Raw genomic sequence first — 26671 nt, 5'->3', positions numbered from 1 at the left:
GTTTCTCGCTGGTTTGCCACTCCTACTGCCTCTTGTCCCCTCAGTCCCCTTGCCTCGCTGATCCTTCCAAAGACATCATGAAGGCCACAGGCCCCCTGCCTGGTGCAGACACATTGTCTGGATGCCACTCTCCCCCTTGCACTGGGGCTGCCGGTCCAGCTCACACAGCACCAGCAGCCCAGAGAGCCAGCCCTGGCCACCAGATAATGAGCACTTAACATGCTTCTACCAGAATGAGAAAGAGAAGCAAAGAAAGCAAAGAAAAAGGCAATTGTCAGGTGTGGCAGGAGTGGAGAAGAGCTAGAAGCTTGCGTACTGCTGGGGGGTGGAACGTGGACAGTACCCTCGCCCAGGAAGCCATTGGGCAGCATCTCCTGCAGTGGGCCCGGCAGAGGTCCTGCCTGTTGTCTACCCAGCAGATGCACCTGCACCATATTTGGGAACTGAGTGGGGCTCAGAAAATGCTGGTTAACTGAAATAAAACTAATGTGGAGTGCTCTGTTCACAGGCACCTTGTCCTCTGTCCTTGAGTAGCCCCAGAGCAGTTGTCTTGATTGAACTCACTTTTCCTGAGTGTGGACTGTATTCGGGATTTGCGCTCAGCACCTGGAAGGAATATGAGGAAACATCATAGATGCCTCTTACCCCCTCAGGAAAAGCCAGTCACTTCCCTCAGCAACCAGGAGACCTTGGTTAGGAAATTTGGTTGGATGGATATCAATATGGACAATTGGCTTACCTTCTGGAAATGTCTATGGATGTGGTTATGAGATCTCCCCCCATGAAAGCAGAAAGCTGGTCTGTCTGTCTTCCTGCTGTGTCCCTCTCAGCAGCAGAGAGCAGCACCTGCTTCCATGTAGGGGGCCCAGCAAGTAGATGCTGGATGCAAGGATGGATGGATGAAATTGAACAGAGGTGGGGAAGAGTTCAGAAGTCTCTAGGTAAACTCATTACCCCCATTACACAGACAGGAGTTTTGAGGCTCAGAACACTGAAGATGCTTGTCCTAAGCCACATAGCTTCTGAATGGGTCCTTCCAAAACCCCATGCCCTTTCCAGACAGCTCACTGCCTCCTGGAGAGACCCAGGGGCTTGTGTCCACATCTGTGACCCCTTACTCACAGCTGTGAATCACACTGTCCATCATGCCAGCCAGAGGAGGGAGGCATGTCCCTAAGCTCACTCTCCACCAGGGGTTGCCTGCATCTTGGCAGTCCCAACTGGAAGCTTGGGGCTCCTACCATGTAAGGAACAATGCACAAAGAATTTGACAGACCAAACTTGCATCTGCCAAGGACATTTACCAGCAGTTTGAATTGCTACAATCAACCATGGATTTTTGTTTTAACTTAAGACAAAGATTAATATTTCAGGAGAACATGGTTCTAATTTACAGCTGAGACCTTTGGTTTAATCAGCAAAAGGAGAAAAAAAAAAAAAAGTCTGTGAACATTGCTGGCTCCCTCATGTTTTCAGATCGCACTCCTAGCTGGGTTTACCTCTTTGGCCTTTAATTATTCCAGTCTCTCACATGGCTTTATCTCTGACACTCCAGGATGAAAATGTGATTTGCCATTCAGAGGTTTCAGCAAAAATCACACTCCAGTCAGCAAATTGAGAATCTGATAAAGGAACAGAGGGTTGGGCTGAGGCTTTGAAAGGATGTCTTTAAAGTGTTTTTAATTAAATCTGTGTTATTATTTAGGATGGTGGAGAATCATTTACATGCATTACAGGGTTTGTTTGGAAGCTCAGCTGTGCTGTTCTCGTAACTAGAGCATTAGTCATGGAACCCGAGGGCAATGTGGCAAGTTGACTTCTTCAGTCCCATGTTCTATGAGCAGCACCTACCGTGTATAGCTGCCTTGTACTAGGCACTGAGCTAGGTTTGGCAGGAGTCCCACAGAAGCACTTGGCAAAGTTCTTTCCCTATAGTATCAGGGGCTGGATGACATTACCATGCTATAAGACAGCAGACAGGGGGAGAAGAGGGTCAAAGGAATGAACACTATTGAGCTTCAAGGCTAGAATCTGCTCTAGGGACTTTGCCTGCATTCACTCTTCTAATCATACAGCGGTCTGCAAAGCAGAATCATTACCCCATTTCACAGACAGGATGCTTGAGGCTCAGAGTACTGAGCAGGTTTGTCTGAAACCACATGGCTCCTGCATGGGTCTCTCCAAAACCCTCTCCATGACAGTACATGGCCTCCTGGAGAGGCCCAGGGGCTTGTGCCCACATCTGTGAAGGCTGGCCTCCCCCGCCACCAGTGAATCACAACAGCCATCACAACAGAGAAGGAGCTGAGCTGTGGCCATAGACTCACTCTCCACCAGGGGCTCCCTGCCTGCTGTCAGCAAACCTTCCCAGACCCGACTACAGGACCCACTATAAAAACAGTCGCTTTATGTGCTCTTCCTTCAGAACATCCGTCACAACCTAAAATATATAGTAGTTTCTATGATTATTCATTTATTATTTCTCATCCCACAAACTGGAAGCCTTATTTGTGAGGGCAGAAACCTCACTGCCGTGGGTACCCGGACTTTCCAGCAATAGCATGGTCACTGGCACAGGGTATTTGTAAAAGGAAATAAGAAGTGGGAGACAGGTGGGGAACGAAGGAGGAAGGAAGAAGGGAGTGAGGGAAGGAAAGAAGGGGGCAAGAAAAGAAAAATTGGAGCCTTTTTTTTTTAGGAACTCCTGTGATTATGCTAGACCTTCCCAATATTCTTTTCCCTACACTTCCTTTCTATATTTTGTGCTAGCATTTGTAGCCAGTAAAAGCAGACAAGCAAAAAAGCCTAGACTTGGGTAATTCTCCACAGTGACTGAAAGATCAAAAGATGAGCAGATCTCAGGCTCGGGGATGACAAAGCATGAAAGCCTGTGTTAGTTTGAGGGGTCTTTGAATATGTTGCCCTGCCAGGGACTTTGCATGCATAGTCTCTGTGCGCTTGTTGGGTTTCAAATGCTAAGATCATTAATAAAATCATAGATTCATATAAATAGTAGCCTTAAGTCATTATATTATTCTCTCAGACCATGAATACTAAAACAACTCTTGTAAAGCCTGAAATGTTTAAAATCAAAAGGAGACCCTCAGTGGTTAAAAAAAAAAAGGCTACGCCTCAAAATACTTGACACTTAGCTATGAATTCAAGCAGAACTCCGGAGAACCACGTTGTACGTAGACTTCCTTCCAGAGCCCATCTCAGAACAGGGTGATCGATAGTAATTTGTACTGGACACTCACTGTGTGCCGAGCATCATATTGAGTACTCTTCATGTATCCGTATCATGACCCATTTGACAGATGATGAAAGAGAGGCTTAGGGAGTTTGATTTGCTGAGGCCACACAGGTAGTTGGTGGCAGAACTGGGAGTCGCATGGAAAACCGTGCCACTTCAGAGCCCTTGACGTTACCCACACACTATACAATCTTCCCAGCTCCGGGCTCTCTCTGGAGGACACCTGAGTGCTACCCTTTCAGGCCATGTTGAAGGGTGTTAGAGGAGCCAGCCCCCAAAACTCACCATTTGAGTTATAAATGAGGACATTTATAAGGTTGAGGTTGAGGACAGTGATCTCTGAATCACACAGTGCTTCCACGTGAGAACCCACAAGAGAGATCTCTGTCTGGACTCCATAGGAGAAAAAGCTCTGCTTCTCTGTAATAAAAAGGATCCTTTCATTTTGCGGGCATGGTAAGACAGCATGGCTCCTCGAGTTTTTCTTCACATTGGCTGCTACCCAGCTTGGAACCAGCTGCTGCCCCACCACTGAAGCGTAGACCCCCGCTGCGTACGTTTAGGGGACAAGCCACACACCTGCCCACCTAGACTTTATCTTCACTTTCTGCCTTAGCCTGAGTCCCTGGAGAGCAAAGCCTGAGACAAAAGCATAGGAGCCTTTCCTTTCTAATAAGGAGCACAAGCCCAGAGAATGAGAGCGTGGGAAAGGGGAGCAGGGGAAGGACAGAGGGACATCCATAGAAAAGTGATGGTATCAAGCAACAACTGCTTGTGATCAAGTTCAGCTGATTGTTCTTCCAAAGAAGTATTAACTAGTAATAATGAACCGCTGTGTCTTTTTTTTAAATAAGATTTTATTTATTTATTTGAGAGAGAGAGACCCAGAGAGAAAGAGAGACAATGAGCAAGAGAAGGAGCAGAGGCAAAGGGAGAAGCAGACCCCCCACTGAGCAGAAAGCCCGCCGCAGGACTCGATCCTGGAACTCCGGGATCATGACCTAAGCTGAAGGCAGATGCCCAACTGACCGAGCCACTGATGTGCCTCGCTGTGTCTTACATGAGGCGAGCAAGGGAGAAGAATTTGTCCACTGACGACTCTTTCCCACTGACTCAGGGTCTGCCCCAGGAGTGTTCATCCCCATTGTGTGTAGATGCTGTTTGTCCCACTGTGCCTTTCGCGTCAGAGACACGCCCACAGCCGGGTGAGGGGTATCGCGTCCGGCGCGACAAATCGACCAGGAACGTGAGGGTAAGAGGATGCTGAAAAGAAATTAAGAGACAAAGAGATGGGGGCAGGAGGAGCACCAAGGAGGATGTCCAATAGTGCCAATTTTATTCAAGGCAGCAAGGCATTATATAGCTAACAGAAACAATCATAAGAAAGTATCTATTTTTAGCTGATTACTAAAGAGTTTGCAACATGCACAGAAAATCCTTCAAGCTTTCCCATTTTCTATTTCCCAAGCACCAGTAGCAGACCCTCTAGCGCCAGATGTACTGACTTCAAGGCCACTCAAGACATAGTTTATGTAAGCACAGCACAGTCTTACAGTGGTGTAGTCTATAGCCCGTGCAAGGACAGCAAGGACCAGCCAAGAATTTCTGACCCCGACCAAATCGTTTCTATCTGACTAGCAAATGTGTGGGAAGTCACGTAGGTGAGCGCGCAACACAGAGCACAGACCCTTTCTCAGGGCTACTCGACTTTATCGACCTAAGCCTTTTGTTCGGCTGTTCAGCCTTTAAAGGAGGCACAAGTCAGGGCCTGGTTTGGTTCTCGTCTCAAGCCTTACTGTGGCCTCCCACAGAGCGGCTGTTGGGTTGTGCCTTTGGGAAATCCCTCAAAGAGCAGCAGCTAGGGGGACCGTGCAGAGTCACTTACCACAATGGCGGGTGTGGCCAACACAGGGCCAGACCCTACTCCTCCCGCAGAGAGATGGTACTCAGATCTGAGGTGGCCCAGAGAGGTGTCTGACAGACCCTCCTACCCACATTTCCCCTTACATGGCTTCTCCTATTTCTTGACTTTTAAAAGAATTGTCAACTGACTTCATCCTCACAAGCCATGTCCAATATGCTTTGGATGGGCCCGGGTATATGTGAAATTCAACTATTATCTGCTGTGTGTTAATCCAGTCTCTAGATAAGAGTCATATCTTCAAGGCACCTACTGTCTTTTATTTCCTGAAGAGCTCCTAAGAGCGGCTCAAGTGGGTGCTTGAGGAGGAATTGACACAAACACTGGCTGTTGTCACCGCCTCTCTTTACACTACAAGGTGGCCTTGAACTCATATCTCATACCATGTCCAAGGCTTCTGGTTGCTGAAGTATTTCTTCCAAGCCTGGGTTTCATCTGTCATTGGAAACCTCAAGAATCTGCAAGGACAGCATGTCCTTGGAATCCCCAACGCTGAGCACTGTGTCTGGCGTAGTGGGAAGTCCATTGATGTTTTTCCACGAACTGAACAACTAACAATTATTATAGTATAATAATCTAATATCATATTATATTAATAACTATTTATTGAGAATTTACTATATGCTCAACCCTACACTAGCTGATTTACCTTGTTCGATCTTCACATAACTCAATCATAGAATGTGATGAGGAAACCAGATTTTCTAGGTTGATGGTTTTTGCCAGGAAAAAAAATTCAAATAGCTGACTCTGAAAATGTCACCAATACGAAGCCCTTAGAGAGTCTGTCCCCTCCAGATGCTCCTCTGTCTTGCTCTTAAGCTTTCCCTCTTCACTGCATGACTCACAATGGCCCATCTACAAACTGCCACAAAAACAATCTGCATTGCTGGAAGCCAGCAGCAAGGTGGCCTTTAATTACCTAAAGTCTCCTAGGTCCCTAAAGTGTAATTAGTTTGATTGGACCTTGTAATTAAATGGTCAGCCAACCACATGCGAGGACACCTTCGGCTTGGACATTCTTTTCTTTCCTTTTCTGGGCTCAAGGCCTAAGAATTGCAGCCCAGGAAACAAAGAACCCCCCCTCCCCGGGTGCTGAGCCCCTCCTTGGCCCAGGGTTGAGTGGGGCAGCATTTAGAGGTAGAGATGTTGGTCTTTGTGCAGGCAGCCCTGCTCACTGGCAGAATTGCCCTCAGTGTAGCCGGTGATATAATCCCTAACTCCAAGTATTTGTCACTGAGCATCTCTGATGGTGTCCCCAGGTGCCTGGCATCCTGCCTCTTGCTGTGTATGGGGTACAGATACCTAAGACCCCTGTGAAAACACAGAGGTTCCCACTGGGGGAGAGCAAGGTGTGGAAACCAGGGCATTCCTGGGGAGTCAGGGGGCTCAGGTGAAAGGCCCCCAAGGAGGGGTTCAGGAATTCAGAGTTAGCTTGTGATCCCTGGGGATTCTGGACATAAATATCCCCTCAATTCAACAGACAGTTTTCTTCATTGAATATCAGAGGCTGTCCTCAAACCAGCCTTGCTGGTAACTGTTTAAAGACCCAGAACATATCTGGGGATTGAAAAAATAAACCAAGCAATTTACACACAGAAGAAAGACGTGTTTGAAAATGAGGACTATGTTCAGAATATGTGTGAGGGAAAGGGAAACTTTCTAACAGATGTGGACAGCCCCACTGTGGAACCAACGTAAACCATTCAAGCAGGGTGCTCAGTCATAAATCTAGAACGTGCATTATGTTAAGGGTACGAGACACCAAGGTAAATATTCCTGAATCGGAGTGTAGCGTCTTACCTCCTTTGCCCACATTTGATTAGTGTTATTAATACAGGCTGGCGAAGGGTCTTTGGCTTTGCTCAGGGCAGAAGTCAAACATGAGCCAGCAGGAAGTGAGATCAGAGTTTACGGAGGGTTTAGAGGGAGTGCAGGTGCGGAGTGTCTGAAGACTCAGAGAAAAACAAAGAGTCTCATCTTTGCTCAGGGTCTGGGGTTTTCACTGAGGACTATGGTCTGCTATATGTGTCCTCTCAGGCTTCTAGGGACCAATCAACCCAAGGACCAGGATCCAGGTGTCCTCCATAAGTCCCTTGTTCCTTGGTGTTGGGGGCCTTGGCATCGAGATGTGTAGCGTCAGCGGTCTGAAGTGTGCATAGGATAGCTTTTTCTGGTCAGTCTTGCCTGGCCCTTCCTTAGATGTTTTCTGTTGTGTTGGAATACTCCAAAGAAATCATGAACACCTCATCCCTTACAAGGAGGACACATGCCATTTGCATTATGAGGCATGTATAAAGTGCAGGTGCGGGTCCTAGCAAGACTAGAAGCAAGGAAAGGAGCAGAAAGCAGATTTTCATGGAGTCCTTCCGTTTCCCTGTCTCCTTGTGTCGCTACTGCTGGTTTGGTTTTCACGTTTGTTTAGTTACTCGGAGGAAATGCCGAGGAAGCAATGCCACCTAGAATTCAGGAGACCAGGGCTCTGGCCCTGGTCCCCTACCACAGAAGCTGCCTCTGGTGAAGTCGTGCTCCTTCCACAGGCCTCACTTCTCTCATTGTAGAACACATACAACACTCAGCTGTCTGTCCTCCCAGGGAATCTGCGGAGTACTTTGAACATAATAAAGTATTATTTCATTAGTAGAAAATGATCAGCGCTGTTGCCATTAATGATGGTTATTAAGTATCCATTATTAATACAAATTAATCGTAAATCTGGTGAGGAATGAGGTGGGTATAAATAAATAAATAAGATCTGAGTGGGTAGATTTCAAGGCAGCGATGGTGACTGAGTACCGGTCTCCCTCCTCTCACTTCTAGGTGGGTGCTGGGGGGACGGGGAAGACCCCGACCCTGCTTGACTGGAGGGAGTCTGCTCTTCACTTACCTTGTCAGGTGCACAAGCACCCCCTCCCCAAATCCACGTGTCCCCTCCCTGACCTTGCTTTTGTTCTCTCTCTCATCCCCTCACACTAGTTAGCCTGCCTGAATTCCCACTCCTTCCTCCTCAGGCTGACACTGAAGGTGCAGTCCAGACAGGGATGTCTGTGAGAGCAGTCCCGATAGCCCCCATGGCCACCACACAAGGACAAACGCCTGGTGGCCATCCTCCATCAAACCAGCAGGAGCAGCCTTCCCTGTCAAGTCTGAGGGTCAGGTGCAGGGAGGAGGGCCACTCTGGCAGCTAACAGCTTAGGGATGAAATGGAATGCTTCCAGAGGCCTCATCTTCCTCTCCCAAGATCTCCCAGCCTATCGTCACTCAACCTGCAGGAATACTTCCCAGATGCGCTATTCAAGCTCTCATCTGACAAATGATTATTTTTTCTTTCTTGAGTGATTACACCATACAATGATTTAGAGCTTCTCCTACTTCAACGCACACACAGATCACCCAGAGATCTCATTAGACTGTGGATTCCAATTCAGAAGGTCAGAGCAGGGTCTGAGACCCTAGTGTCTAACCACCTCCTGCTCCTACCCACTGCTGTTTACGGATGGCTCGCTCAGATCAGCAAGGCTTTTCAGCGAGGCGCTAGACATGAACTTGCTGTGTGACCTTGGGTAAGTCACTTAACCTCTCTGAGCCTCTGTCTGTCTGTAATCTGGAGAAAATAATAGTTGTACCTCCAAGAGTCGTTGGGAGAATACATGGACAATGCATGCAAATTTCCCAGTCCAGGGGTGGCACTAAGTGAAGGGGAGCTTGGGGTACCACACAGTAGTGGTGATCTCAGGAGGCTAAAATGGGAGACTTCTCCTAAGAGGACCTTTCCCTGGGGAGGCATTTCAAAGAATTTGAAGAGAACATCTTTCAGGCTTAGGAAGCTCGTGGGGCCCAAGGCAGCCTCACATGTCAAAATGGAAAGACCTGTAACAAACACATGCACCTTGGACAGGCTGGGTAGGGGCAGAGGCCTGTGTTCACACAAGGGGCGGACAGAAGACAGGTGCTGAGCTCCCTATGAGGCAGCACATGGTTCCGCGTGGGGGATCTCTGGGCCTTCCAGGAATGGAGCCTTTCTAAGCAGCAGTTAGACCGTGGGGAACTCTGGCTTTGGGGGGATTCGTTAAGTATCCAGTTTGCCGTGTGAGGCCAGCCCAGCCCTTCTTAGTATCTAAGTAGATGGCGACTTTTGGTTATTTGTTCGTCGGAAAGTGGTCATAGATGATGGATAATGAGAAACAGTCTTCGAAATACCAAGGGGAGTAAGAGGTCGGTGCCCTCTGTGCCTGATTTGGGGGGGTGAGCAGTGTGGAAGTGGCTGACTAAGGAGGAAGCAGCAGCAGAAGCAGGGGAGAGGGCAGAGTGGAGGCGTGGTGCAGGAATGGCATGTAAGGCAAATGGTGGGGAAATCCTGTGTTTGGAGAAGCAAAGAGTGTGGGCTAAGACCCATGCATCTTTTTCTCTTATTACTGCATGTGTTACTGTGCACTTAGTAGCTTCAGACAACACAGAGATCTTACCTTCCAGTCTGTGGAGATCAGAAGTCTGAAATGGGCCTCGTGGAGCTAAGTGTAGGAGGGCTGTGTTCCTTCGGAAGGCTCTAGGGAGAACAGGTTCCCTTGCCATTCCCCCCTGAAGGGGCTGCCCTTCGTCCTGGCCTCCATCTTGAAAGTCAGCACTCTCACCACCCAGCCTCTGCCTCCTCTGCCTCCACCCTCTCTGACAACCACTGCCTCCCTCCTTCACTTGTAAACCCACTCGTGGTGACACGGGCCCACCTGGATAACCCAGGAAAACTCCCTGACCCCAAATCCTTCACTTCATCACTTCCGTGAAGTCCCTTGCCACACGGGGTAATGCGGTCCCGGGCTTCAGGAATTAGGACGTAGACATCCTTGAGGGTGATCCTTCTGCCAACATGGTGGGAATGACTTCAGGGTGGCTGTCTCCCAGGATTTTGTGGGAAATGCAACGTATTAAGGAAGTTCCTTAAAAAAAAAAAAAAAAAGTTTATCTAAGAGTTCGGGAGTTCGGGAGAGAGGGGAAAATAATTGTTGGAGACTCAGCTCCACTAGCAAGTTTGTAGGGAGAGCTCCCCATCAGACAGGGACTGGGGACCCATGGTTTTCATGGCGTCGTGATAGGTCTCCTTCATCCAGGCCCCAAGATGAGCCATAGGAGAGGCAGGGTAGCCGTGAGGACCTAGAAAGCATGCTGTCCTTGGCCTTTCTGCATCAATACAGACACTCCCTTAGAACCTCAGCAAGGAAGAACCCCGTGTGCTCCTCCTTTCCTCTCTCCCTATTTCATGCTTCATTCTTCTGCTATCAAGGCTCCAGGGCTTTCCCACAGAGAGCAATGCTCTGGGACACCTGCTGGGTCCAACAGTCCAATTCAACATTGGCACTGAGCTGGAGTTCATGCAGACCCTCCAGTTTTGGACTCCAGACCCATGAGGCCACCCAAAGCAAGAAGTAGGTCCCAGGTTACCCACCACTTCTGTCCAACCTGGCTACACATCAGAGGTTTCAAAGACCCTGCCCTCCTTGGATCTGCTCATTTACTAGCACAGCCTGCAGAACTCAGGTGAACACTAACTTACATTTATCATTTTGTTATATAACAGAGGATATGAGAAAGGATGCAGAGGATCAGCTTGATGAAGAAAAGCATAAGGTGAGGTCTAGATGGACCCCCTTGTTCTGCCCCTGTAGAGTTGGGGTGCACCACCCTCCCATACGTGGGTGTGTTCACCAATCCAGAGACTCCCTGAAGTCAGTATGTTGGGATAGTTATGCAGATTTCATCACATGAGCATGATGAGTTATTAACCCTATCTCCAGCCCCTCTACCTTGTCCAGAGTATGGAGGGTGGGGCTGAAAGTTCCAGGCTTCCCATCATGGCTTGACCTTTCTGATGACTGACCCCCATCTAGGAGCCTACCCAGAGTCACTTCATTAGGACAAAAGATGCTCCCATCACCCAGGAAATTCCCGAAGATTTAGGAGCTTGCAGTCAGATGCTTCTATCCCTGAGGGAATTGTGAAGGTCTTAGGAATGCTGTGTCAGGAACTGGTGCCAAGACTAAATGTTAGAATGAAAGATTCTCTCAACACCCCAATTTACAGGAGTTGTAGGTCAGGAATCAAGGGTAAAGACATATATATAGATATAGATTTCTTATTATCTCACACTCAGACATTAGAATAAATGCTCTGGAAATGGTCTCAAGTCTGAGCCTGATTCTGCCGGATTACTACAGAAGGAGACTTGGAGGCCCAGCCTGGGGTTGGCCAAGGCTCCAGGCTTCCTGAGTGGGACCTCTGCTTCTTCGTGGAGCAGGGTTCCTGGTGCATGGCAGGCTCCGTGTGTATTGATTGAATGGATGGATGAATTAACATGGTTTATAGTTCCTTTAATGTGAGGCTTTTATTCTTCTTATTATTTAACAAGGGATTCTCTTTTTAAAAATAGCACTTCCCAGAGATATAGAACATCTCACAGTTTACTATTATTATCACGTGGGATTCGAAGAATTTTCTTCCTCATCCCCAAAAATGGTGGTGACTCTAGGCAGCCCCTTTGCAGCTTCTGAATAATGGGGTGGAATGCTGGAATGCCGCATACACCCTTTGAACAGTTTTTATGTCCCTAGCCCTGCATTGTGAGAACCTGGCAGGACCAGGTGAAGGCCGTGATGGATTGAATCATGTCCCTCCAAAAAAGACATTTAAGCTTTAACTTATGGTAACTCAGGGGGCACCTGGGTGGCTCAGTGGGTTAAGCCTCTGCCTTCGGCTCAGGTCATGATCTCAGGGTTCTGGGATCGAGCCCCGCATCGGGCTCTCTGCTCAGCAGGGAGCCTGCTTCCTCCTCTCTCTCTGCCTGCTTCTCTGCCTACTTGTGATCTCTATCTGTCAAATAAATAAATAAAATCTTAAAAAAAAAAAAAAAACTTATGGTAACTCAGAATGTGACCTTATTAGCAAATCAGGTTGTTGCAGATTAAATGAGTTAAGGGGAGGTCACACTGGAGTAGGGTGGGCCCCTACTCCAATGCGCCTGGTGTCCAGATACGAAGATGGCCACGAGAAGACACAGACACGCAGGGAGAGGGCCACATGAAGGCGGGATTGAAGCGCTGCATCCACAAGCCGAGGAACATCTGGGGCTACCAGAAGCTAGGAGAGAGGCCTGGAACAGATTTCCCCTCAGAAGGGCCTACCTTCCAACACGTGATTTCAGGCTTCCAGTCTGCAGAACCATGAGGGCCACACATTCCCGTTGTCTTCAGTCATCCTGCACCGCAGCCCCAGCAAACTAATACAAAGGTCAACGCAAGCAGATTCATGGATGTAGGCCTTCCCAGCCTCCTTCAAAGACCCTGTAAAACCTGGTCCCTGCACAGGGTACTCAGATGGGAGCCAGGATGAGTGAGCCATACTTGTCTCAGGGATGGAGGCCCATTTACATTCTCGGACGTCCACAGTCAGACTGAAGCTTCGAACCAGCACATCCTCGGCACCCAGTTAGCATTTGGAAATCCACACTGAGTCATTAATCCTCACGGGGAGCTGGTCAGACCACCCCACCTTCCCTCCAAAGCAAGGGAAGGTTGGTGCTGGTTGGGTTTTGTGTTTCTTTGAATGGCTTTTTGTTTTTGGGGGAGGTGGGGGGGGCTTCTGGATTTTAAACTGTTCCCAAATTTTTGTATGAGACCAAAACTCAGGTATGAAAACCCCACTTGGCAAATATCCATATACATGGGTCTGAAGAACCCAGAGGCCGTAATGAATGTAAAACTGTAACTGTTCCCTCGAAAGTTCTCCAAGCTCCCCCAGACTCCATGGGCTGAACTGTACTTCCCAGATGTGATCAATGTCTTGGCTATGGAATTCCAAGCAGAGGCACCTGATTGCGCGAGGCCCCTGTGGGATGCAGATAGGCCTCTCCCCACAACGGGAGCAGGGGACCCACATGTGGGGGGGAATGGCTCTCTTCTGGAGCCATGACCATGGCCTTTCATTATACTCAGGCGCTCCAAATTCCTCCAAAATAGGATCAGCATAAGAGGCCCTGGTGGTGGAGGGGGATGTGTCAGCAGCTCCGTGTGAGATGCACAGGCCCCTCAGCTGCCCCCTGGGAACAACTAAACAGACAGGCCTGGCAGGCGCAGGGTTGGAGGTGAGGCAGGTCCGGAGGGCAGGAGGCTGCGGCTGGTTTCTGGAGCCGGGACCTGAGGGGGTTCCGGGGAGCTCTGAGATGGTGGTCGTGCTTGCCAGCTGCTGCTTGCTCTGTCTTCCCAGATGGAAACACTTTAACAAATGCCATTCAGGAGCAACACAATTTTCCAAGGGGGCAGAATTTATTATTTGAATTATTCAGGGGAAGTTTATCCACCCACACTGAGATATGAGATATGTCAACTAAATTATAATTATGTTTCTCTAAAGATATCCACTGAGAAAGTCCTTTTTTTTTTTTATTTAAACTTGCAAGGAGGAGTCAGACTGTGTATTTATGAACAGCCAACCTCAATATTCTGAGTGGTAGAATGAAAAATTAATTTTCTGCAAATACATTACCGAATAGTTAACTGCCTCTCAGTAACCTGTTTGTTTAATATACTGGGGTCCTCCTCAAAGAGCTCCTCTTCGCCAAGAGGTAACTTTCAAACGCACAGGCCTGAGAACAAGAAACAGGAGTTCTGAGCTCCAGCCCCACCACTGGCAAACTGTGTGCCTAAGGCGAGCCCCTGCAACTCTCTGAGCCCCAGAGGCTGGCCCAAGGCCCCAGCGGACAACCCCCCACCTACCCTTCTGCAACTTCCCACTAATGTTGGCCTTCTGAGGGGGAAAAGAGTGGTGTGTGACTGCTCACAGCTGTTTATTTGTCTAAGAAGGACTAAGAAAAGAAATTAAGCACAGAAAGAAACATTTTGTACCAAAATATTCCCTCCTTTCATTCCTCCTGCCAATCCTTGCTTCTCCCCCCAACATCCTAGGAAATTGAGAGAGCCGTAAGGGGAGAAGTCACCCTCCTTCTGCCCATTCCTCTTCCCCTCATCTATGGTGGAAGGCCAAAGGCTCCTAGAATAGGACCTGTCCTCCTTGACCCAATGAGAATCTTCACCACCCCACATCTCTTTCTTCACACGGCCCTCCTCACTTCACACTGCCTTCTGGTGCTCCAGGTCCTGTAAGTGCTCCTCTCATCCTCGCTTTGGAAAGGTCATTTGGCACTTGGTCCTCAGGATCTGATCCCCACCATGGCAGGAGGGCTGTGTGCCCAGTAGCAGAGGAAGAGGCCAAGGGAGAGCAGATAGGGCTTGGCAGAGCATGACTGCTGTTCTTCCTTGCACCCATGCTTTTATGTGTGCAATCTGCTTTTATGGAGAACCTGGAGTTCAGACAAGGCCCTGGCCTCAGGGATCTCAGAGTCAGGGGCTGGCCTGACTGGCAGGATAGCCATGAGCCCTGTGTGTCTGTTGAGCGGTTGGAATCTGGCCAGTTGGAACCAAGGTGTGCTGTCATACATGCATACAATTTATTGCAAAGACTTAACAAGAAAAAGAGATAAAATATATAAACATAAACATGAATAAAATATCTTAATTTTTGAGACGGATTGCATGTTGAATGATACATGGATATATTCGGTTAGAGTATATTCTTAAAGATAATTTCACCTTTCTTTTTAGTTTTTTAACATGACTACTAACAAATGTGAAATTACAGATGCGCCTCTAGTGTTGTGTGGGATTTGGGACAACCCAGTGAGTTAGTTACTGTTGTTATTTCAATCTTTTAGATGAAGGAACTGAGGCAGAGAGAGGGAACGTGAGTTGCCTGAGATCACACAGCCAGGAAGTAGTCAGATCAGACTATGAACTCTGGAGGCCTTGTGCCAGAGCCCCAACACTGAACTGCAGTAGGGCCCCTCTCTAGGGTCAGGCTGAGCAGGGAGCACTTTGTGGAAAGTGGTTACCACCCCCACAGGTTTGGAGCAGGACAGAGCCCAGTCTGAGGAGACAGGAAAATCAATCTGGGGGCAGGGGGCTTGGGGTTGACTTTATAAGGGGGTACTGGCAGAAGCAGGGCTGAAGGCAGGGGCAGAGACTGACCCTTCCCTAACACCTGCACTGCCAAGTCCCCTGCCCTCCAGATCACAAGCTCTCCCTTCCCCCACTGTGCTCCAGCCTCAGGGCCATCATCGTCTGGGCTGTTCCCTCCCCTTGACTGTTCTTATCCCCATCGGCCCATTCTCCTGCCTCCTTTCCTTCACCCTCACTTCCTCATCTCCACAACCAGTTCAGATCTCTCAACAACGAGATCATATGGCACCTGGCACCACCCCCTGCATGGTATATCTTTCAGATAGACCATTAAATTATTCGCATGAGTATTCTATTTTTCAGCTATTCCCTTAAGGAAGGAACTGCTACTGGTTTTGCCCACTTTCTATACTCAACACCTAGAATAATCTCTGCCCTATAGTCACTACCAATAAATATCCATTGAATAAATAATCAAAGCTTCCTGCAACAAAGGGGTTTTACCCATTTTACAGATGAAGAAATTGACCACCAAGTTTAAGAAAGTTTAAGAAAATTGCCCCAGGTCCCTGTCCAGGTAAGAGGCTACAGCTGAATTTTCCTCTGAGTTGATCACTTCAAAGCCACTGTCTCTGGGTGGGAATGCATGGAGCTGCTGATACCCCCAGGATAGCCAGAGGCCGACAAGGAGACCTTCACAACATGCATGGGCCCTTCCCTAGTCAGTCTTCTCTAGACCCACCTGTATCTGATGATCTTCACCCTCCTTCCTCAGCCTCATTTTCTGTCTAGAATCCTCATGTGTGCTGGACCTGCTTACCCCTTTCTCTAGGACTGCCATGCTCAGAGCTTCAGAATTCTAAGTATTTGACCCAGATTTGGCCTTATCCCCAAAACCAGGCTCCAGCTTCCTGAGCTGGGTCCCCATGTCCCCCTTTTCTGGAGCATCTCTGTCCAGTGTCACTGGCTTTTACTGTGACTGTGCATTCATTCAGTCAGTGGGCGGGTCTACAAGAGCCCATGCTGGGGTGGCCGTCGTGCTCCTCACTCTGTATCCTGAGAGGCTCAGTCTTCTATCAGAGGGGCCTGCACCCACCTCAGCCCCAAACTAGAGCATCTCGCTTTCGAGACCATTCCTTTCTCTGGGCAAGTGATCTGCTTTGTCTTTGTGCAATTGATTGTGATCAGGGAAAGAACACCTGAAGAGAAATAGTACCTTTCCTAATTGTCAGATTTAAGACTTGTGCTTCCATTTGGGAGTAGGAAAAGAATAAATGAAACAAGATGGGATCGGGAGGGAGACAAACCATAAGAGACTCCTAATCTTACAAAACAAACTGAGAGTTGCCCGGGGGGGTGGGGAGGAGGGTAGGGAGAGGGTGGTGGGGTTATAGACATTAGGGAGGGTACCTGTATCCCTGGGGCTAATAATACATTATATGTTTATTTAAAAAAAAAATAAAAAGTCTTTTAAACAAACAAAAAAAGACTCATGCTTCATGGCCCGCCTAGGCAGCTCCAATCTGCGCACTGGGGCCCTGACAGATGTCAGCTGTTTGGTAAATGCATGAGGAAGACATCCCCAGATGAATTCTATGGCATATCCTCGCAGCAAAAACTGAGGAGGAAGAAAGCTTGGCAGGCTTAAGAGAGGCCTTTTGCTGTTGGGGCGAGGGAATCCTCATGCTCAAGAGAAAAGCTCTGGGGAACCTGTAAACAGAAGCGGGGAAGCCTCATCGGTGGCTGGGGAGGGGAGAGACTAGTGCAAGCACTGGAAAGTGGGAAGGGACTGGCAGAAATCTTCCTGCTTTGTTCACTGTCACATTGCCAGGGCCAGGAAAGCGTCCAGGACATAGTGGGTACATGGTTAACACGTGTTCAACACGTGTTCAACAAATGGAATGAATTTCACAGCGTGTGTCTTCTGATCTTTTTTTGTTTCAGGTGATGTTCTTAGGTACCTAAAGGGAAAACAAAGGAGGTCAACGGATTTGGTAAACTGACTGTTCTATTGCCCACGTTAGCATATTCTCTGAGGCAAAGTTTCTCAAACTTGACCTGTCTGAACACATGGAGGGCCTGTTAGAAAAACACTGCTGGGCCCTACCTGCAGAGTCTCTCTGTTCAGTGTGGCTGGGGTGGGGTCTGAGAATCTGCATTTCTGAAAGGTTCCTAGGTGTCTTAGCTCAGGCTGCCATAACAAAATGCCATAGCTTTGGTGGTTTGAACAATAGATGTTTATTTCTCACAGTTTGGAGACTGGGAAGTCCAAGATCAAGGTGCCAGCAGATTCGGCTCTTGGTGAAAACCCACTTCCTGACTTGTAGATGGTCGCCTTCTCTTGGTGTCCTCACGTGGTAGAGAAAAGAGGGTCTCTGGTTTTCCTCTTCACTGGGACATTAATCCCAGGGTGCCTGGGTGGCTCAACCCGTTATGCGTCCGACTCCTGATTTCGGCTCGGGTCATGATCCAGCCCCACATCCACACTCCTGCTCAGTGTGGAGTCTGCTTGAGATTCTCCCTCTCCCTGTGCCCCTCCCCTCCCAATAAACCTTTAAAAAAATAAAATAAATAAGGACACTAATCCCAGCAGGGGGCCCCACCCTCATGGCCTCATCAAACCCTAATTACTTCCCCATAACCTCACCCCCCAGATGGCATCACACTGGGAATTAGAGCTTCAACACAGGAATCTGGAGAGGCTACAAACCTTCAGTCTGTAAGCCTAGCTGGTGCCCGTACAGGTGGTCTAGGAACCACATTTTGAGAACCATGGCCCTGTGGAGTCTTGCTAAAAGAAACCTGTTTAACTGCATGAATTGTCTCCAATTATGACCCTGACACCGTTGTTCATTATTCCTCCTTCAGGACTGTTTTACAAATCCTGCCGTTGGGAAAGAAGCCTGAAACATTCACACTTTCCTGATAGATGGCACGTGAGGGCCCTCATCTCCCCTGGCTGGTCCTGTCCCTCTTCCTCACTCCTGGGAGGGACCTAGCACTCAGAATGCACAATTCCCACTTCACTGAGGGCAGATTAGCTGCCCCAGTGTCCTGTTCCCACATTAACCCTCCAACCCTACTACCTCCATGGGGCTTTACAGAATTGGCAGATCAGACCCAGGCTGGAGACAGCAGCTTTCGTTTGCACGAGGGACTAACTGAAGTAGAGTTTGAATACATGAAAATGAGACCATCAGTTTGAGCTGGAAATGAAGAGATCTTCCCAGGGTGTCCTCCCAGGGTGGGGAAGGGAGATCTGGTTGGCTTTGTTTAAAGGCCTGGTTTAAGGGGGAAAGCATAAACAGCTGGTCCAAGAAGCTGATTACCCAGCAAAAAATCATAGCTTGCTCCAGGGTACCAGCCATGTCCTCTGTACACAGTAGGTGTGTTCTCTCTGTGGATGAGTTTGAATCCTGGACACACACAAGGATTTACACGGTGTGAGCACAAACTGTAAGGACAGTTTCTCAGGCTTGTTTTGGGGATTTGCCCCATTGTTGCTCAAGCAAACTGCAAATGGGGTGGTCTCTTCGACACAAGCTACCTCTCATGGTTCCTGTTCCCCTGTGCTCTGCTGCCTGAGTCGGCAATTGCTTTTGGCAATTTTGGCCTGGCGGCTGCTTTCAAAGCTGTCCTCATCACCTTCCACAGAAAACACCCTGCATTTCTCTGGGCCAGTTAGCAAGTACAGGTGCCTTCCTAGGAAGATCGTAGAGAGATCTGCAAATAAGAGCGACATCTTTGCTTTGGCATGAGATTGGCCTTGGCATTAACCAAAACCGCATCTTTTTAAATGTTCCAAAACAGTGACCTGAAGCCGAAGGGCCTTGCGAGTTCCCACTGCGAACCTGATTTGCATGGTTTCAACCCATCTGGTTCAGTTGTTGTTCATTTTCAGGAAAGGATGTTCAGGTTCGACCTTCGAATATGTCCTGGGGCCAGGGGCTGTGGAGCTCTGTGTTTCTACCATCCTCTGATTTAACACGTGAGAGGGCTGTGAAAGTAAAGAATGGCTCTCTAGAATGCAAGGCACTACAGTAAGGTAGCACAGGCCTCCAGCATGGCACTGGAGGTCTTCAGGAGCCCTGCCCCTCTGCTGTCCCCCCACCCCTCCCCCACACGTCTGCCAGGCTCTCTGCTGGAATGTGTCCTGGGATCATCCATACAATCCATACCTCTTTATTGCTTTATCAAATCCTCATTTTCCTCCAATCTCATCTATCACCCAATTCTCCAATTCCATTGTCAGTGTTCTTGATTTTGTTCTTTTTAGTTCAATACCTGTGTCTTTTATTTCTGGAATTTTCCCTTGATTCTTTTTCAAACCTGCCTTCCCCTATTTCCTCCCTAATAGCTCCATTTTCTGTAGTTCCTGAAACATGGGTTTTTGATCATTTGTTTTGCCTGCTTTTTCTCTGGCATACAAAGGATTGCCTCCTCTTTGTTTTGTAAATTTTAACTCTGAGCTCAAGGCCCACAGGAATTGTCCTGCCCAAGGCCTAGGCAGGCTTATCTCTGTTACTAGATTTTGAGGATGTCTTTTCGGGGAGGGGGGGGCTAAAGTCCTGGCAGATGCATTGTGAAGTTCATTTCTGAGTTCTAGATTTCTATGCTGGGTGGGCTGTGTCCACTAGGAGACGATGCACGTGCACAGAGCAGGCTTGGGGGTCTAACGTCTCTGAGGTGACTTGTTTCAGAGCCCTTGTCTCTGTCTGAGCCCTTGTCTTAGTGTCCCCGTGAGGCGGACGGACTCTCCATTCCTCTCTCCCAGTGGCTTTGAAACCATGGCTGACAGGGTAGGTCCCAGCCCCTCAGCAGCCATTCACTTTCAATACTCAGGGGCAGCTTTGGGTTTTTATTGGCTTTTTATACCTAAGGACTTCTCTCTAATTCTTTTATTTCTGTTTTATTTTGTTATCTTTGTTGCCTTATTTTATGCAGCATCTCAGTCTATTTGGAGAAGGAAAGGGGTTTTCTTATCTGCTCAGGTTGAAAATATGTGCACAGCATGGTATAGACTTTATTTAACTCAATTCACACAATAACCCTATGATGTAGGTGCTCTCCTCATCCTCACTTTACAGGGGAAGGAGTCAGGATTTGAAAGGTTCACTTATTTTCCTGAAGTCCAGAACATGATCACCCAGAAGTTCCTAAGGCAGATGTGCCACCTGGCCCATCCCCCACCGGCCCAGCCTGCAGACTGCCTCCTGGGAGCCCTCCTTCGCTGGTCTCTGTGGCTGTCCCCAGCAGAGCTGGTCACTAGCGGGCTGCCAGCTCGGCCCCACCCACTCTCATGCCAGAGCTTTCTCGCAGTCTCCCTGCTGCAGATAGGCCTCTCCCCTGGCTCGGGTGCTTTCCATCTTACCCTGGACAGTCTGAACACGCCTCCTCAATCTCCCCCCTCGAGTACAGTTTGGGAATTCTGAGTCGGAGTTAGGGCCAAGGGATGAGGATGGAGGGAAGGGGTGTTGTCCAGACTTGGCAGCACACTGGCTAGAGGGGCAGGGGAAAGAAGGAGGGAGTCTATGCCCAGGGTTCTGGCCTGAGGCCTGAGGACAGATCCACAGTCACATGAGGAGCATTTGCTGAGGCAGGGACACTGCACGGGGTCAGGGGAAAGGGGGGAGCTGGAGCGGGGAAGGTGTTGGGCTCCATGCTGGACACAGTGAGCCTGAGTGCCCTAGCATGTCAGGTAGGCCACGTGGGGGCAATTTGACATGCAAGTCTGTCACTCAGGAGATAAGTGTCTGCTCCAGACCCTGAAGTGTCAGTGAGTGTGCAAAGCTTAGCCACTGGTTGTACGTGAAACAAACACACAAGAGGCCAAATGTGGAAGCTGAGTGGGGTCCGCATGATGTGGAACCCCTGACATACACTCCCTGAGATCAGCCACCACATCATTTCTCGTCATTTCTCTTGCTTTATCTTCTACAGGTGCCAGAGACAGGGCTAGCCCTCATCCTGCAGAGGGTTGTGGGGAGGATCCCATAACCTAAGGGATAGGGAAGCATGGTCCAGGATTAATTGTCCTTATGACTACCATCCTCCTCCCCTTGTCCCACACCCCATACCGCCTGCCCACCTGCAGGAGGTCCTGCCATCTCACTTGCAAATCTGTCCCTGCGCCTCGCCTCGTCTCCAGGCCTCACCTTTCCCAGCCTCGCCTGACCCCTTCCGCTCTGTGTCTGCCCTCCTTCCCATCTCTCAGAGTAGATATCCTTTAAAGGGGCCACACTGCAAGCAAGTTCAGACCTGGTTTTTCTAGGAAATCCAGTATTTTGAATGGAGCTATCCAACCTGAGATAGATTTCCCTCCCACCCACTATGTGCGAGGGACTGACACTTTAAAGGCTATTTGGATCCACCAACCAGTCAGCAGCCTGATGTCTGCCTCCCTCTCATGGGAGGCTTCCATGGCCCCTGACTTACCCTGGAGTACCAGCGTCCTCCCCACTCAGGCCCCGTTTGGCATTATCCCTGCTAAACACATGTCCCTGGGTCACAGGTCTCTGGTCAGTTGCTGGCTGAACAGCAGCTGTAGCCGCCCACCCTGGAAACAGCTGCAGGTGTTCAGGGAGAAGGGTGTGTCTGGCCCAGCGGAGGCCCTGGTCATCGCCTCGGAGGATGGCACTGGACATGCTTGGTGCCAGCTTTGTCCGCCAGTGATTCATGAACAGGCAGGAATTAAAGTTCTTCTCTCTACCTCGCCCCCACCCTGGAAAGGTCACATTGCCTAATTTCCTTCTTTCATGGTTGAGCCATTGCACTGACACATTTATTTTTGCAGCCTCCTGGCTTGATCATTTTTCAATTACAGTTTGTCCCTCCAATTCTGGCAGAGGGCTAATGTGGGTCTCTTCCCCATCATAGATCCACATTAGTGAAACCCTAACTAGGCATTTCCCTTAGCTGCCTTCATAGATTACCTGGTGCAGGAAGTCCGCAGGCGTAAGCCTATTCTGAGCTCAAAGCCTTTTGAGATCCAAGCGGGAGCTACCCGATGAAGCTCCCCAGTATTCCTGCCTGGGAGTCCTCGCTCAGGCTGCTCCCCTCCCAGAAGGCCCTCCCTTTTGACCCTGGAGAATATAAATCTTGCCATCTTTATGAACCATATTAAAAGGAGATAAAATCCCTTTCAAATTGCCAGGAGTATATATTTTGTTAATAATGCGGTAAGGGTACAACTCACAAGCACTCTTACAGTCTGTAGGCAAGAGAATAAATAGGCACAAATTTTTACAGGAAACAAATAAACAAAAAAAAACCTAGCAGGGCACGTCAATAGCCTTCAAAATACCTTCAACCTGGGCACCTGGGTGGTTCAGATGGTTAAGCGGCTGCCTTTGGGTCAGGTCATGATCCTGGGATCCTGGGATCATGCCCTGCATCAGGCTCCCTGCTTAGCGGGGAGCCTGCTTTTCCTCTCCCTCTGCCATTCTCTCCACTTGTGCTCCCTGGTTTTACCTTTCTGTCAAATAAATAAGTAAAATCTTAAAAAAAAAAATACCTTCAACCTTTGGCCCAATAATTCTACTTCCATGAGTCTTTCCTAAAGATATAATCAGAAATGCAGACAAATATTTATGCATAAAGAAATACAGTATTATATTACAGTATCTTTTATATTGTTGTTACATAATTAATACTTGATAATAAGGGAATATTTAAATATAATTTAGTATAGCCATTACTATATAGCCACCAAAACTGAAGTTGGTAAAGGCATTTTAATGTTGATATTAAGTGAATCAAGCAAACTTTTAAATTGTAGACCCAGTATAGTCCAAATTGACCTTCTCCCACAGTTGTTTCACAGAATGCTTATAGGAATGCTATAATAGAAAAGTTCCATTTTCCAACAAGGTTGGGAAGTTATTACAGGCATAAACTTTGAGGCTACTGGAAGCCTGGATATGCAAATGAAATGGGAAATTAAAAAAAAAAAAGTTAGGCTCCATATATAGGGTCACTGTTTTTATGCAAGGCATCCTGGGGGCTGCTACTCATGAAGCACATTTCAGAAAACCTGGGTGGGGGCACACCAAGGAAAAGATTGCCATGTTGAGAGGGGCCATAGCTACTATTAGTCATGGAATGATTTTATTTCTTCCTCAAACTTTTCTGAATTGCCCTATAAAAATGTCGTAAGTGTCCTGAGAGGAAGCGAGCCACAGGCTCACTCTCTGCCCAGAGTCAGCAGGTGTGGAGTGCTGGAGAGTCAGCCAGCATACAGATTCAAGATGGCCGTCATGCCTGACAGGAGAGCTGCAGAGAGAGGGCTATGGAGGCCAGGACAGGGGAGCCTCCCAGGGCTGCCTGGTTGACTGTCGTGCTCTGCCTGCATTAGAAAGGGTATGGGGTGCAGTAAGGCCATGGCACTACCACCTGTTCCTAGCCCACCCTGGTACTGGGCAGAGATATCTCCATGCCTTAGAGACCCTCCCCAGGATGTGAGCCATCTTCCAGGTTCTGGAATATGCTGTCTGTGTATTCTTGATTGCAGACGTCAAGTCCAAGGTGCATTGGATGGGCCTGCTTGGATTTGATGCCTTCTTCTTAGTTCCCCACTCCTTTACTACACCTAGACTTTGTCTCCAGGTCTTCCTTTGTACCACTTCCACAACACTGGGTCAGCCTAAGAGCCTGCCCCCAGCCCAACATCTGGTCTCAGGCTTGTAGCCAGAGGGATATAAACTTGGTTAGGATCTCAGAAGCAGGTACTGAGCTCTATGTGCAGGGGGGTATAACAGGATTTGGGAAATACTTGCTTGACACCACCTGATTACCTTCCAAGGGCCCTAAAATATTCATCAGGCTTTATCAGGCTAATGGGCTTCAAAAAGAGCAATTTTCTGAGACATGAGACAGGACAATATAAAAAGAACATTAAGGAAAAAATTCCTATTCCAAAATGAAAAGGAAAAGATCATTTAGCATCCCTGTTGGTGTTATCTATTCATGAGAAACAGCACATTTAATCCAGAATGGGATGTAGGGAGGGCTCTGATGCCCTCACCTGAGGGTCACCTTCATACAGAACTCATCTGTCTCCACTGACAAAGATGGTGGGGGCAATGGAGACAAGGATGCAGATGAGAGACATTTCAGAGGTAGACTCCACAGGGTGCAGAGGGATTTGAGGGAGAGGGGTGTGTGGAGAATGTCAAACATGACTCCCAAGGCACTGGCTTAAGGACTTAGAGAAGGGGCACCATTCTCCAGCGTGGCCACCTTCCTATCTCCCTTCCCAAGGCCCACTTGGTTTCTATTTTGTCTTGGTTTCCAATTTCCATTTGGACCATGCTGTGGGAGTTCAGCTCCTTGAGGTCAGGGGTTATGACTCCATTCTAGCTCCCAGTGTCCCTACCCATCCATTAAAGTTGGGTTTGGCTTCTAGCCCTAAGACCAGGAATCTTGGGCACAAAAGTTGGGAGAGGCCATAAGTGTGAGAATGCTCTGCACCTGTCCAGACGAGGAGGAGCATTTATGGTCCTTCTCTGCCTCCCCACATCCTCCAAAGCAGGATGTATGTGAGTCCCCTTGGGAAGACCATCTTTCTCAGAATGTATTTTGCTCAAGTTGAAGGGGGCATGGGGTTACTCCTTGATTGCTCCTAGAGACAAAGGAATCAGGAGTTCCTACTCTTCTGCATTCCATCCTCCTTCCTTGTCCCCTGTTCTTTGCTTTCTCTCTTGCTCCTTTCTAGCCCCTAATTCTCTTCCATTTTCATCTTTCTCTTTCCCTTCCTCCTTCCCTTCTCTATTCCCACCTTCATTTCTACTTTTAATCTAGTATCTTTCTTTTTCTAGCCTCCCCTATCCCCAAGTTTAGGAAAATAATTTCAATTTAACTTTTTTATCTACTAAAGAACTAAGAAAAATTTTATGCAAAGAAAATTTAAGCTGTTACCCACCCTGTCCACCAAGACCTTGTCAGGCTCGACAGCTGCTAATTTTGTGACCAAGATGACCATACTCAAATACTTGTCTGATGATTAGACTCTCTAGTATTCCTCTACCCCATGGTTTGCCCCATCAAGTTTGATGTGAGCTTTTCTAACCTCAGTTACAGCAACCATTATGTGCATTGAGTTCTTTGCAATAAAAAATTTTGACCCAAAAATGTCTTCTCTCCCTTTCATAATTAGAATAAAAGCCTGTTTGATGTTTCATTGTATATTCAATTTTAAGTGTTGGTTCTCTTTCTTTTCATTAGATATGTGATAAAGAATGGCATTACTACGTCATCAATGTGGAGTTTCCCATAGTTACCTTGTACATGGATGGAGCAACATATGAACCCTATCTGGTGACCAACGATTGGCCCATTCATCCATCTCACATAGCCATGCAACTTACAGTCGGCGCTTGTTGGCAAGGTAACTGCATCAAGCCCTTCTCCCTGGCCCATCTGTGTACAATCCATGAAAAGTACTGAGAGAGAAAAGGGAAAAAGCAAGTGATATGAGAATTAGCCTAGAAAATTTACTACCCCTTACTAATAAAACAGGACCTATAAAAATAAGGATTAATCCAGACAATAAACTTGTGTAACAATGAGGCCCCTGGGACCAGATTTTGATTTTAGATCAACACGAGCAGTTTCATGATTGTCTCTGAATTGCTGGTGCCTTTTACTGTTCTGGAACCTTCTCTGATTTCAGACTGGGGCTGTGCAGAGAAAAGGCTGAATGTAGAATCCCATATTAAAATTGCCATTTGATTCTGTTGAGTGTTAATCCATAGCCAGGATCTCCCTCTATCCCCACACAAGTCGTTCAAGCCCCCAGTCCTCTGCTCTGGGAGTTTACAAATATGTAGGGCTGTGGGGGGTGGATTGTCTATAGGTGTGAGGCCATGGGAGGCCACTGTCAAGTTCAGCTCAGCTCTGAGCCCCTTCCCCACCCACTAAGGACAGAGGGTTCTTATTGCCTTTCCACTAGAAGTTCTCTGCTCCCTCCTCAGTTTCTTTGCTGCTGCCTCTCCTCCAATCCCCAAACTGGAAAGCTAATCTACCCTTTGCAACCAGGAAAACCAGATCTTTAAACATACATTTAACCTTTCTGCCTTTCACTCAGTTCTGTTGGAGACTTTGTTTTTCTCCCTTAAAAGGTAGAGTGCTAGGTGTCTGTGTGGCTCAGTTGGTTAAGCTTCTGCCTTCAGCTCAGGTCATGATCCCAGGATCCTGGGATCAAGTCCCACATCAGGCTCCCTGCTGAGCAGGGAGCCTGCTTCTCCCCCTCCCTCCACCCCTCTCCCCCAGCTCATGCTCAATATCCCTCTCTCAAATACATAAATAAAATCTTAAAAAAAAAAAAAAAAAAAGTAGGGCACTTTGAAATACCAATGCAATCACAGAGGGGAAGAAAAATGTTCCCCAAATACGCAGATTGCTACTCTGAGATGACCCAACCTCATGGTAACCGAATCAACATCTGACATAGGTCACATGATACTAAGAAGTTCATTGGACATGTCAATAGAACTTGAT

At 48.0% G+C, this 26671-nt stretch overlaps 1 protein-coding gene across 1 annotated transcript in view; it reads left to right on the top strand.

The window, feature by feature from the left end:
* The window catches only part of CLSTN2 (calsyntenin 2), a 585388-nt gene that overhangs the window by 519511 nt on the left and 39206 nt on the right, over nt 1–26671 (top strand). Inside the window, exon 11 of the mRNA XM_032869258.1 lies at nt 25397–25559. Coding sequence (XP_032725149.1) covers nt 25397–25559 — 163 coding nt within the window. The remainder of the gene's footprint in view (nt 1–25396; nt 25560–26671) is intronic.

Source organism: Lontra canadensis, unplaced genomic scaffold, assembly GCF_010015895.1.
Source record: "Lontra canadensis isolate GAN:19392208 unplaced genomic scaffold, GSC_riverotter_1.0 scaffold38, whole genome shotgun sequence".
NCBI lineage: Eukaryota > Metazoa > Chordata > Mammalia > Carnivora > Mustelidae > Lontra > Lontra canadensis.
The sequence above is the reverse complement of the archived record's forward strand: the minus strand, read 5'-3'. Positions and strand labels throughout refer to the sequence as shown.